Source organism: Centruroides vittatus, unplaced genomic scaffold, assembly GCF_030686945.1.
Source record: "Centruroides vittatus isolate TY-2023 unplaced genomic scaffold, ASM3068694v2 scaffold_373, whole genome shotgun sequence".
Taxonomy (NCBI): Eukaryota; Metazoa; Arthropoda; class Arachnida; order Scorpiones; family Buthidae; genus Centruroides; species Centruroides vittatus.
Genome location: NW_027122704.1, coordinates 397,205 through 410,626, shown reverse-complemented (window position 1 = coordinate 410,626; position 13,422 = coordinate 397,205). Strand labels below are relative to the sequence as shown.

Below are 13,422 nucleotides of genomic sequence, written 5' to 3'. Positions count from 1 at the left end.
AATGAGTTCTTGAAGTTACATCTACAAAAATATGCCAACCAAGGATGAGGAAATATAAACTATTTATCTCAAAATATTTGTGACAAATTTGTAGGTCTTATTGGTAATCAAGTAAAAGCAGAAATAATTGAAGAAATCAAATCTGCAACTTATTATGGTATAATTGTTGACTGCCCTGCCTGACTTGTTCCACTGCTGTATTTGATTAATCATAAAAATATAACTTACATTTATAAAATATACTTCTCAATTATGATTTTAAAAGGATTGAAGGATTTTCCTTTGGCTGACCATATCAGGTGTTTTAGGCATCCATTATTATAATTGGGATATCTCTTGTCATAGATCAGGCATGTCAAACTCATACGATATTACGGGCCACATGATCTATTTTGTATAAGTCGGGGGCCGCACGTTGTTCAAAAAATTAATAAAATACGATTTTTAGAATGATTATATTATGTATTTATTAGACTCAATATATTGTATATTATACGTACATAGACATTTTATATTTCATATTATTTTTTAAACTTAAAAACATTTTATATTTTTTATAAAAAACAAAAGTTGTAATAAGAAATAACCAAAATCACAGTTTAATATTACTTTTTAGAAGATATTTGACAACGTGTTTCACAAAGCGAGTCATCAAAATTTGGTTGAATATATTCAGCTGATGCAATTTTTAAAATTGATGATAAATGTCGATCGGTTAACCTCGACCTTTCTGAATTTTTATTTTTTATTAAAGAAAACAGTTGCTCGCATAAATAAGTGCTTCCGAACATAGCCGGTATACGGGTAACAAACGATAACATTTTAGGAAACCGATCTACAGATAAATATGTATAAAAATCTGGAATTCCAACTTGCATATATTTTTGCTTCAGCAAATTATCACATTGGATTTTAATTAATTCCATTTGTAAGTTTTCATCAACGGTTTCAATATCGATAGATAGAGGTGAAGTAAAAAGACAAAATTGTAATTCACAGCTTTTAAAATTAGAAAATCTTCGATCGAATTCTGTAAATTTTAATTTAGGTGATTTAAGCAATAGATATTGGCAGCTTTCAAAGCTTTCTTTTCTTATTTGTTTTCGCCAAAGTAATTATTTTTGTTTGAAAGCGTTAATATTATCAAATAGCGTTGTCGCAACACGATTTTTGCCTCGAAGCTTAAGATTAAGTTGATTAAGATGACTCGTAATATCAACTGAGAAAGCCAGGACCTTTATCCTTTGTTTAACTTTTAATTCAGCGCATTCGTAATTTTTTGTTTCCAAGATAATTATGATTTCGTCCAGCAATTTGAAGAATCGTTTTAGCACTTTATGACTCGAAAGCCAACGAACTTCCGTATAATATGGTAGATCGGTGTATTCACATTCCAGAAATGAAGCGAATTGAGATTATTAAGTCTACCTGCTCGAATATAATTTACAAATGACAAAAATTACGACGTTTACAAAGTAGATTCACACAAACAAGTTCCGAAAGTTCCGAAAGTCACTATTCCTGAACAGATCCGTCAAAAAGACACCTCGCGACGTATACTTTGGATACAGTCACTCGTCACGGCAATAGTAGACGAAACACCTTACGGCAGAGCACACAAACGTCTGCCTTGACATTCCATCAAACACTTGCCTTTTGCGCCAAAACCTTTCCTTTTATACGGATTGTAGCAATCGCCAATAGACAAATCGGCACGTAGCAGTCTTCCGCGATGTTCGCCGGCCAATCATCGTTCGTAGATATAAAGCCGCGGCCGTTATCCAACCGTCTTTCCTAGCGTCGACCAATTTGAATTGGTTGGATGAAATACGGAACGAACAAACACAAAAAGGGCGAGAATCGTACAGTTCGAAAAAGTTCAAACTTTCCAACTTCGAGCGTCAAAGCTTGATATTTAAAAAATTTTTTAAAGTCTCGGCAGGCCGCAACCCAGGTGTTGGTGGGCCGCGTGTTTGACATGCCTGTCATAGATACATGAATACTTTCAGATGTTTTCAATAAATCTTTCCAGATTCTAGAGTAGCCACGAGAAAACATACACAAAAGCTCATTTTCCGTATTTTCACACAGTGCCACAATGACCTAGATTTCACTGACTTCTGATTGGTGTATGGTACCGTTTTATGACCATATTTGTGTCAAAAGTTGAACACTGCTCAACTCACTTTTACGCTAGTTTTACGACCTGCTCAAGTGTAAAATATCGCAGTCACGTGATTAAAGGCTTTTGCGGTGAGGGATTTTACGCCTGTTTTTATGCTAGTGGAGTCTTGGCCTAACCCTTCACAGGAAGCACCATAAAACTACCCCTTTATCAATGACATATAATAACACTCTTACTCTCTGGCAGCAAAGCTGGGACCAACATGAAGATCATATAACTCACACCTTTATTCCTAACCTCGAGACGTTCCTGCAAAATAGTTGGTACACCCCCAACTACTATAATTCTCAAGTATTCACAAATCACAGAAGGTATGCTGCTTATCTGGACAGGTATGCTGCTTATCTGGTCAGGTTTGCCCACGGCACATCACCACTGTGCCCGACTTGCAACGTTGGGAATGATGCTCTACACTATATAAATGACTGCATGATATTGGATCAGCATAGACTCAAGTTACAACTCTTACTTCGGGAGCAGGGGGTGGGGTGGCCCTGCGACTCGGCTGACTTCTGGAGGACACGGGAAATTTTCCAGGCTTTCGACAACCTGACTAGAAAGATTAGCCAAATCACACATAACCTCACTTTCCTCTAGGGGTACTGCAAGTGTTCTGTCTTTTGTGCTGTCCCTATGTGCTGGCACTGTAAGAGCGAAGGCAAGCTCGTACAGCCAGCTGGGTTCCTTCTCCTGTTTGTTGATACGGTTTTACCGACAAGCGCAAAGTTTGTCGCGGTTAACTGTTACTTCACTCTCAATTCTTTCATTTATGTATGTAAAAATATATATATCTGTATACCTGTAAATTTATCTGTCTTTATTCCTGGTAGTGCCCAAAGTGGAACCGGGCTATGTACTAAAATTGGTATCTAATAAACTTAAAATGAATGAATGAATAACATATAATAACAACAGGTTACCTCACATTGATGGAAAAAATTAGTGCACAATGCCTCTACTGGTAGTCAACCACATAGTGAGACATTGTTGGGTTTTTAGAAAATAATGAGGGCTCTGCATTTCTGGTGCATATTTTCTATTATTGAGTTTATCCTTTCACAGCAGCGCCGGATAAAGGGGCGGGCAAGCCGGGCGACTGCCCAGGGCGCCAAATTTTGAGGGGCACCGATATAAAAATAAAATATGTTTTTACATTCATTATTTTTTTAGATTTTATAAATTAAAACTGATCATTTTTCATGAGACATCGATTTTTTTTAGCAAGCAATAAATTGTTTTTTCTTTAATAATACCAAATAAAGGTCACAACGCTAATTATTTTATTATTGTCAACAGACATAAATAATATTACAATTATTCAAAGAAAACTATTTGTATAGTCAGAATTCATAATAACTCAAAAAAAGATTAATAGACAAAAACAAAAATTTACTAATTAAAATAATGAAACCTAAGAATTTTTATGGCTTTTATCACACATTGATGCAGACAAATGCTTTTAAATCTCTAAAAAGTTTATTTTTATTTTGAAAAGATAATTTATAATCAGTATCACGTATCACAACAATCTACTCAAAAAATGGACGAGATCAAATTTATAAATTACAAATATCAACAAAATTATGAATAGTCAAAGTGATACTGGCGCCTGTCATACGCCTTAATGGTTAAATAACTTTGTCTTTCTGTAAACTTTGCATTAACAACACTCGCTGTGCTTTAAATAAATAAATTTTTTATACAGTTCTTTATTGTGTAATTTTGATTTTTTGCCTTTTTTTACTTTTTTTTTAAATTTGCAGTAAATTTGTATATTCTTGTATGAAAGGGCGCCAAATTTTGTTTTGCCCGGGCGCTCAAAACCCTAGAACCGGCACTGTTTCACAGTTGCCACATATGTGAAGTTCTCAATGATGAAAAACCCAGTTATTGATTGCCGTAAATGATTGTGCAACCTGTCAATTGATTACTAGGTGAACGGGCCAAGATTAAATTATTTTATTTTCATAACATAAACAGAGGTCTAATAAAAAATGTTTTTGGGGATACTATAGATTACCACTTATGGAATTTCGGGTCTTTGAGTATATATCTGAACTCAAAAGACCGAGACGAGTTCAACAATACCCTACTTTTGGACCAGAGACGAAAAATAATAAAGTTATCATACTTTTTTCCAGCGATCGCGCGATGATAGAGAGTCGTGTTGCTCTCTCCGCTAAGCCGGCCTCGCTATTGCAATCGGGAGTCACGTTGCTTGCTGTTAAAATTGCCTTTAGTAGACATTTCCCCCCCTTTTTTACTTTATTCAAGAACTACCGTGAATCAATAACTAGTGACGTTTAGCACATGGCGGCCTGCTGGCGGCTCCCCTCCGGGAGGTCAGTCGGAAGCACAAACAGTAGGAACGGCCGCCATGTTCGCTGCCATAAGTAACATTAACCGAAATGGCGATCGCGCGATGATTGGAAATCGCGTTGCTCTCTCCGCTCTCGTATCGCATGTTTAACCCTACTGGAGATGACCGTAGTACAATGTCATGGTTTGCAGACTGCAGACTTTACCGCAAGATGGCAGTACTAGCAACTATGGTGCCGTCTTCATGAGAGCATTAAAAAAGTATGGTAACTTTTTTATTTTTCGTCTCCGGTCCAAAAATAGGGTACCGTTGAACTCGTCTCGGTCCCGAGTTCAAATATATAGTCAAAGTCCTGAAATTCCATAGGTGGTAATCTATAGTACACCCATGTTTTCTTTTTTGCGACAAGTATAGAACAAACTTTAGTTTCATATATAAATTTTGTTTTTGGTTAATGTTACCCTTGGTGCCAAGATGGCGGCTCGTCTCTGATTCCAGCAAGGAAAGTGGGACACGTTCTAACCTAACCTAACCTATTCTAATAATTTGGTTGCTAATAATTATGGTAATTTATTAGAATAGGTTAGGTTAGGTTAGAACGTGTGTCCCACTGTTTCCTTGCTGGAATAAGAGACGAGCCGCCATCTTGGCACCAAGGGTAACATTAACCTTACTTTATTTACCATCCTAATTGTGAGAAAGCATATAATAAACGAGCATTTTATTTCTTAATTTAAAACAGTTTTAAATACCTGCAAAATCTTGTAAATCCTTCAATCGAAGTACGAACATTACGTTTTTGTACGGAAGTTAACAGAAAGTGATAATAGAGTAAAGGTATTGATACCAATCCTCCTGTTATTATATATTTTGACTTCCATCTTGAACTACTTTTTAAATGAGTTTTGGTAAAATTCCGCCGAGTAAAGTTTTCGAAGTAAATACGAAATGAATTCTTAAAAAATTGAATTCTTGCAAATTTATTACTGTGTAGATACATGGATGTGAATGTGACTTTCACTCGTGTAAAACATGTGATAACTTCAACGAAAACATGTCACGTGCTGCCCTCTGGAAAATAAAAATTTAATCGAATTGAACCTAATACGGATTTTTCTATAATCTGTCTTTTTACAAGTTAAAATTGTCAATTTCTATATTATATAAAACGTAATCCGTGCTGATACCGTTAACCATGCTAACTGCAGGTTGGCATTAGTTTATTGAGTCCATTAACAATACCAACATAAATATAATGTATGTATATATATATATATATATATATATATATTTTGTAACTCTTTCCGCCCTGTGGGCACTAAGAGGGGCTCTTATAGCAAGCCCATTATGGGTTCGGCCAGGTCCACAATGGGAGCGCCGGTTGGTGAGGGACGGGGACCGACATATCCGGATGCACCACCCCCGAAAAATTCCTGGGGATTTTTCGGCCCGTCCGGATTCGATCCCGGGTCCCTCAGGGCGGCAGGCTGCTAACCTTGACCGCTCGGCCATCCGGCCGATTATAATGTATATATACAAAATATTATCGAGTGATGAATTGGAGGGAATTTGTGTCTTTCAGAAGAAAAAAAAACGGACGTTAAAAGCATTCATTTTTTCATTTGAAAGACACAAATTCGTGTTCGGGTCTGAACTTCAAACATTTTTTTTATAAGCAGCTTGATTTTGAAACATTGAAACATCTCTTGATACCCGCTCACCCCTATTTATAACCAGATGGCCAAAGCGATTAATTTAGTCATCGGTCTACTACTCTGAGAAATCCTGGAGCGAATTCGATCGGTCGAAAAACCCCAGTTTTTTGGGTATGCTCTGTCCTGGATATGTTGGATCCGTCAAGGTCGATAAGGCGTATTTGTTGTGCACAAGTACTCATTTCTACTTTTAAATTTTGAAGTATGGCGTAAAATAAAAATACGTTGGGAGGGGGATAATTTGCTGATACAAAAATATTGTCGGATATGTCTCTTTTGTGCTATACAGATCGATGCCCATAATTAGACCCGATCTCTCATCGTCCGGCCTCAGTATTGTGGTACTTTCAGTGGCGTGCCGTCATTGGAAGCGATGGAAGCGCCGCTTCCACCTTCCAATGACCTTCCCTTGTATTTTATAAAATATAAATTTTCATATTTTAACGTACTTTGAATTAATTAAAATTAATATTTTATTATAACTGCATATTATAACTGTATCTTTTACAAATTTCTATACTACATGTGAAAAAAAAAAAAAAAAACGATAAGATTGCTATTGTATATTCGAATAATTCGGTGGCGGAAGGAATGTCGAAACCGGGTCAGTCTCCAATCAGCCAGATTATATAGGCATTAGCACATGCGGTTTACAGAGCACCAACCTCACCTGGTTTAGCTGGTAGAAGCGACACACGCATAAAGAGTCCGACTTTATATCCCGGAGCGGTTGTGGGCTGTTAGCCGCCTGCCCGTCAATTTCCAAGCAGCCAGATTATAGGCATTGGCGCATGCGCTTTACAGAGCACCAACGTCACGGTTTAGCTGGTAGAAGCAACACACGCATAAAGCATTTTATATCCCGGAGCGGTTGTGGACTGTTAGCCGCCTGCTAGATATTCGGCCACCCTCGCCCGATTATGTGAATCACGAGCAGACTAGATCAACGGCGGGCAACCCCCGGCCCGCGGGCCAGCTACGGCTCGTGAAAAGTTTCTATCCGGCCCGCGAGATCTTTATTAGATTATTAAATTGGAAAAATAACTAATTAATAGTTATTTTTCCAATTCTTCGTAATTTTCGAAAACTATAAGAGAAATAAATGTAGTAATTAACTTTTTATTTATTTATTTCATATTTGCAGACTAAAAAAATTACGAGCCACAAGAAGGCGTCAATTGACTACTACGGCCCGCGGAAAAAACGTAAAATTTATTCTGGCCCGTGTTATAAAAAAGGTTGCCCACCCTAGACTAGATTTATAACTTAACCCAACCGATAGGAATTTACTGGCATGTTTTTATGATAGTTCTGTATAGTTGACAGGAGTTTTAAAAAAATCCATTAAAATATTTGATATATTTATTCCGCGTTTATTCCGCTCTCCCATCTTATATTACTTACGGATTTCAATGTTAAATCGGTGATATTTCGATTTAGTATGTCCCATCTGTAAGGGGATGCAGAAAAAACGTGTACAATTCTAGTACAGTGGTAAAAAATTAACTGTTACTTTGGCTGCATCATTTACAACCAAATTTAATGAATGAGACGTACAATGGTACAAAAAAAGCTCTAGAATTTATTTTCCTTAAATTTACGATTTATATATCCATTGTCATAAAAATTTGTCTTTCCACTGTTTCCCAAGACTACAGATATTCAGGTACAAAGTAACCGGTTTCAACTTATTTGTACTTAAGTAGTAGTTAAATAATTAAGCGATTAGGGAATTAGAAACATAAATAAAACCCTGATGAAAGAGCCAAAATTTTACTTAAACAGAAGCTTAACCGAACCAATCTCTTGCCGAGTACAGTGGGGTCTGATCTCTTCGTAATATTAGATGTAATAAAGACAGAAATTTTTCCAGTTCAATGAGAGTGACCGAAAAGTTGTAAATTTTGGAAATTTCCGTGAACACTCTGTTCTAAAACGAATTAGTTAGAAAACGAACGACGGACAATCTGTTAAGTTTAACATATTTAGATTTTTACAGCTATGGTGAGAAACGTTTCAAATCTACAACAACCCTGTGGCGTCCTTTGAGATATACTAGTGATGCGACAAAAGAGGCATTTGACATTGACCGGTATCGGCACCCTCGGGATTTGGCACGCACACGCCTACCTGGACCGTCTCCGATTTCATTCATTAGCCACTCGTAGGGCGCTATTTCACTAACTTGTAAGTGGATTGTTTTAAGATTTAAAAAGTAAAGAATATTTTGTTATTTTTATGTACGTTTCTTCACAAAGTTATATTTAATTATAAGTTTCTTTAAAAGTATATTCGTATAATTGAAGAATTTTCTTTTACTAAGCATGTATATTCATCACACATTTTGTTTTACTAAGTAAGTTTTTTTTATAATTTTAATTTTAGCCCTTATATCGTGGCTAGTGATTCAAAAATTTATTTTAAAAAAGTTTTGGTTCAAGACCGTATAATGAAAAAGAAAACATTATTAAAAGAGAAAGACCGATGCCTAAATTAAATATAAATACGTCGACAAAAAAATTTCGACATTTTGACGATAAAATTTATGACGAATGACGATTCTTTCGTAAAATTGAAGCAATTTGGAAATCAAAGCGGAATAGAATTTAACATTGGTAGACAACATAAAATAAATATTGAAAATTATAACAAGATAATTACGATTAATAGATATATCTAAATTAATAGATGTTATATGTTTTTTCTCAAAGCGAGAATTGGCATTTTTTTTTTTTTTTTTAACTCTTTCCGCCCTGTGGGCACTAAGAGGGCCTCTTTTAGTAGGCCCATTATGGGTTCGGCCAGGCCCACAATGGGGCGACCGGGTGGTGAGGGACGGGGCCCGACATATCCGAACGGACCACCCCCCGAAAAATTCCTGGGGATTATTCGACCCGTTCGGATTCGATCCCGGGTCCCCCAGAGCGGTAGGCTGCCACCTTTACCGCTCGGCCATCCGGCCGTTCGGATGTAATAGTTAAGCTTAGTTCACACTGAGCGCGATTCGCTGGCAAAAGCGAAAAACAGAGCGAATAACACGTCAGACATGACGTCGTTTCTGGCGAATTTTATCATTTTGTGAATCGCTTCGAAGTTCGGAACAGTCCAGCTTTTTCGCTAGCGAAAAAATTTCGCCACTAATCGTATTCCCATTAGTTGTCACGTGGTTCTTGTTGTTTTCAAAATGGCTATAGACACTTTCTCACGCAATATAGTAAATGTTGTAATTACGGACTTTTAATATTTCACGCACTCACCATCGTTTTCTTTTTGACGTATCTTTCTTTCTGAATAAATAAACAAACGTAGTTAACGACGGAAGATCGAAAACGGCCATTTTGTTTTTCGAGATGTTTTCTCTTGCTTGAAAATGATTGGCTCCTTAAAATTTGCAATCGCTTTTCGCTTTTGGTTGTATAGGTCAATTTCGCTAAGCGAATAAAAATCACTTTTCGCTTTCGCTATTCGCTCAATGTGAACTAAGCTTTAGTGTTAAAATAATCATTCCTGTTCTGGAGTGCAAACTGAATGTTCAACTGCTAATGCACTTTTCATTGAGCAGATATCTGAAAATTTTCCAATCAGTATATTTAGATCAGCTAGGAATATATGTTGGTTTGTTTTTCCATATCTTGTTCTTATTCCAAAAATGTGGCTGAGCCTTGTTGCTTGTTTGTATTCCTTTAACGGCATTAATCATTTTCAATTGGTTATTAAACTAAAACAATAATATACTGCCATTAAATTAACATGTTTTGTTGATTCTTTTATGAGTTTTTCCTGTCTTATGTTGATGACAACAAATCTCGCATGTATTTTTTTCTTTTGCAATGAACATTAAAGAGATTTTTAAAATTTTTGATTTAAAATTTTTATTTTTAAAACAAAACACACATTTTTATAACAATATATCTGTATAAATATATTTTTATAAAATAAAATTTTAATGACATTTTAAAAATTGTTAAGGGAGATTTACAGTACATATAAATGTTTAACCTTGAGAAATTTATTTGTGTGAGATCCAACTTTACATTAAAAATAGTAGCGATTCGAAATTCATTTGTTTTACTGCTTTTTTTTACATCAAATATGCTAACTGCACACAAGTCGCGAAATATTGTATTAGAATATATTAATAATAAAACTATACACGAGTAATATAGGTAATAATACAAAAGGTATAATATAATATAATAAACATATAATAAACTTACATTAATATAATATAATAAACGAATATAATTAATATAATATATATCTTCCTCATACACACCGGGGTGTATATTATATAATTAGAACTCACTTGTGCCTGTGACCGGTGTGAAAGTAATTAATTCAAGTTAACGAACATTTTCTGGACGCCTTCCGTGTCCTTCTTCAGGTTAAACTGCTGGATTCTACTTTTTTTAAAAACGCTGTTCCAATCTTTTAAGAACGAATTCGAATGATGATAGTTCGAAAGCGCGATGACCATCGCGCATGCGCTATATCTGTCATCATTCGAATTCGTTCTTAAAAGATCGGAACAGCGTTTTTAAAAAAAGTAGAATCCAGCAGTTTAACCTGAAGAAGGACACCGAAGGCGTCCAGAAAACGTTCGTTAACTTGAATTAATTACTTTCACACCGGTCACAGACACAAGTGAGTTCTAATTATATAATATAATATAATATAGTAAAATTTAGATTTTATAGTCGCAAATAAATGGTTTTTCCTCTGTATGGCTTCTTTCGTGAACTTGTAGATTCTGTTTAGTGGTGAAACACTTGTCGCATACAGGACAACTAAATGGTTTTTCTCCTCTATGGCTTCTTTCGTGAACTTGTAAATTCTGTTTGGTGGTGAAACATTTGTCGCATAGAGAACAACGAAATGGTCTTTCTCCTCTGTGGGTCCTTCGATGGATTTCCAAATTTTGCTTCGTTGTAAATCTTTTATTACAATATTTATCTGAACATCTCATTCTCTCTACAATTAAAAAAATTAAATTAAATTAATTAAAGAAATTGCTAGAAAAGAGAGAAAGATGTCTGAAACTTAATATTAAAAAAATTGTTTTATCAAATAATAATAAAAAGTTTCTTAAATAAGAACAATAATTAAGTCAATAAAAATATTTAATTAAATAATAATTTTTATATCTAAAAGCATTTCTGTATCAACACACAAAAACTAATTTTAGAAATAAAAAAGTTCCAGTGTATATGTTTTATGCCACTAATATATTTAACCATAGCTAATTAGGGAAGACATATTAAAATAAACAATTTCTGAAAAACATCTTAAAGATGTATTTACATCTTCATGATTTTTTTATATATCCTTGGAATAATTTCCTGTTTCTTCATCTATATTTTTAAACGAAGAGTATTGATGTAAGTGAAGCAGTATGTAATATCAAATTTTTCTATAAACTTGGAAAATATTTTCTTCAAAACTTTGTTTCATTCAAAGAACAACTGAAAATAAAAACAGTATACATGAGATAAATTCTAAAAAATTTAATTTAATATGATTTTTTAACATTGGAATGTATTATTCATATATTCATTTGTGTTGTTAAACTAGCAGGTAGGCCCGGCGTTGCTCGAGCAAAAGTAACGATAGCGAAGATTAAGATATTACGTTATAGTCACAAAAGAAAAAGAATAATTTCATCAACGAACTAAGTATTTCTAAACAAAGGTCAAATTTGAAAATCGAATGTTCTAATATTGTTCGATTTTCACGACGTGTTCTGATTATATCCTTCGATTTTCATCCAATATCTAAAGAAGAAAGGTCGAGAAAAATCGAACTAATCTGTTTAAATTTGAAAATCGAATGTGTTCTAACATATTACTCTTTTTCTTTTTTCTTTTTTTCCAGAGCCCGTAAATCTTGCACGTTGCTTTCTCTTGTTCTCCATTGTTACTTAACACTTTGGTACTTAAATTTGGTACCCTGTGTACCAAATTTCATCTTTCAACTCCTAACCGTTTTAGCGAAAATTAAGATTATTACGTTACAGTCAACCTTACCCGTTTTCACAGAATGCAAGAATTGGGAGAATGCAAGAATGCAAAAACGAAAAAAACTGCATCTGCGTCTTGCACGTCGCTTTCTCTTTACACTTCCATTGTTATGTAGCACATTCATTGTTACGTGACACTTCCATTGTTGATGGAAGTGTTAAGCCTTAATGCTGTCCCTCTCCCCCGTGGGGAAGAGTTTCGAAAAATCCCTTCTTAGTGTGCGTTCTCGTGACGTACCCTAACCGTGTACCAAATTTCAACTTTCAACTCCTTACCGTTTGGGCTCTGCGCTGATTATTATTATTATCAACTCGTCTCGATTATATATATAGATGTAGAATTGTATAATGTTGAATTCAGATAAAAAGAATACTGCATTTTTAAAAGACTTATGTTAAGAATACTACCTTCATAACTCGTTTCCTTTAAAAGACTTACGTTGATATAGTCCGATACCCGACTGGCACGACCATGATATTCGGTCTTCCTCCCAGTCCAAGACATATCAGACAGACGATAGTACACTTTCCCCGTGCCATTTGGTCCAACGATGAAATTCAGCCCGGAACCCGGCATCAGTTCAACCGAATCGTAAGTTCTGTATTTAAAAACTCAACAAAAATAAGGACAATAAATTACATTTCTTGGGTGTACTATAGATTACCCCCTATGAAATTTCAGGACTTTGATTATATATTGGAACTCAGGGGACCGAGGCGAGTTCAACTGTACCCTATTTTTGGACAGGAGACGAAAAATAAACAAGTTATCATACTTTTTCACTTACCATACTTTTTAATGCTCTCATAAAGACGGCACCATAGTTGCTAGTACTGCCATCTTGCGGTAAAGTCTGCAGTCTGCAAACCATGACATTGGACTACGGTCATCTCCAGTAGGGTTAAACATGCGATACGAGAGCGGAGAGAGCAACGCGATTTCCAATCATCGCGCGATCGCCATTTCGGTTAATGTTACTTGTGGCAGCGAACATGGCGGCCCGACTGACCTCTCGTATGGGCGCCACCACACGCCGCCATGTGCTAAACTAGTGATCGATTCACGGTAGTTCTTGAACAAAGCAAAAAAAGGGGGAAAACGTCTACTAAAGGCAATTTTAATGGTAAGCGACGGGACTCCCGATCGCGATAGCGAGGCCGACTTAGCGGAGAGCGATGCGACTCC

The 13,422-nt window shown here is 35.5% G+C and overlaps 2 protein-coding genes across 2 annotated transcripts in view; both read right to left on the bottom strand.

Moving 5' to 3' along the window:
* Positions 1-5,640, bottom strand: part of LOC136988658 (uncharacterized aarF domain-containing protein kinase 5-like) — a 49,789-nt gene extending 44,149 nt beyond the window's left edge. The window contains exon 1 of the mRNA XM_067286568.1: positions 5,258-5,640. Coding sequence (XP_067142669.1) covers positions 5,258-5,505 — 248 coding nt within the window. The 5' untranslated portion in view covers positions 5,506-5,640. The remainder of the gene's footprint in view (positions 1-5,257) is intronic.
* A 5,264-nt stretch (positions 5,641-10,904) lies between these two features.
* Positions 10,905-12,813, bottom strand: LOC136988646 (gastrula zinc finger protein XlCGF7.1-like). The gene is made up of 2 exons (XM_067286555.1): positions 12,645-12,813; positions 10,905-11,191 (listed from the first exon to the last, which is right to left on the bottom strand). Exons 1-2 carry the CDS (start codon positions 12,811-12,813, stop codon positions 10,905-10,907), a joined length of 456 nt encoding a protein of 151 aa, XP_067142656.1.
* Between the last annotated feature and the right edge of the window lie 609 nt (positions 12,814-13,422).

Excerpts from the sequence above, each read along its gene's own strand:
- LOC136988646 (XM_067286555.1), bottom strand. The coding sequence starts at position 12,813 with ATGCCGGGTTCCGGGCTGAATTTCATCGTTGGACCAAATGGCACGGGG. Across the intron at positions 11,192-12,644 it reads AAAGGAAACGAGTTATGAAG|AGAGAATGAGATGTTCAGAT; the intron begins GTAGTATTCTTA and ends TTTTAATTGTAG.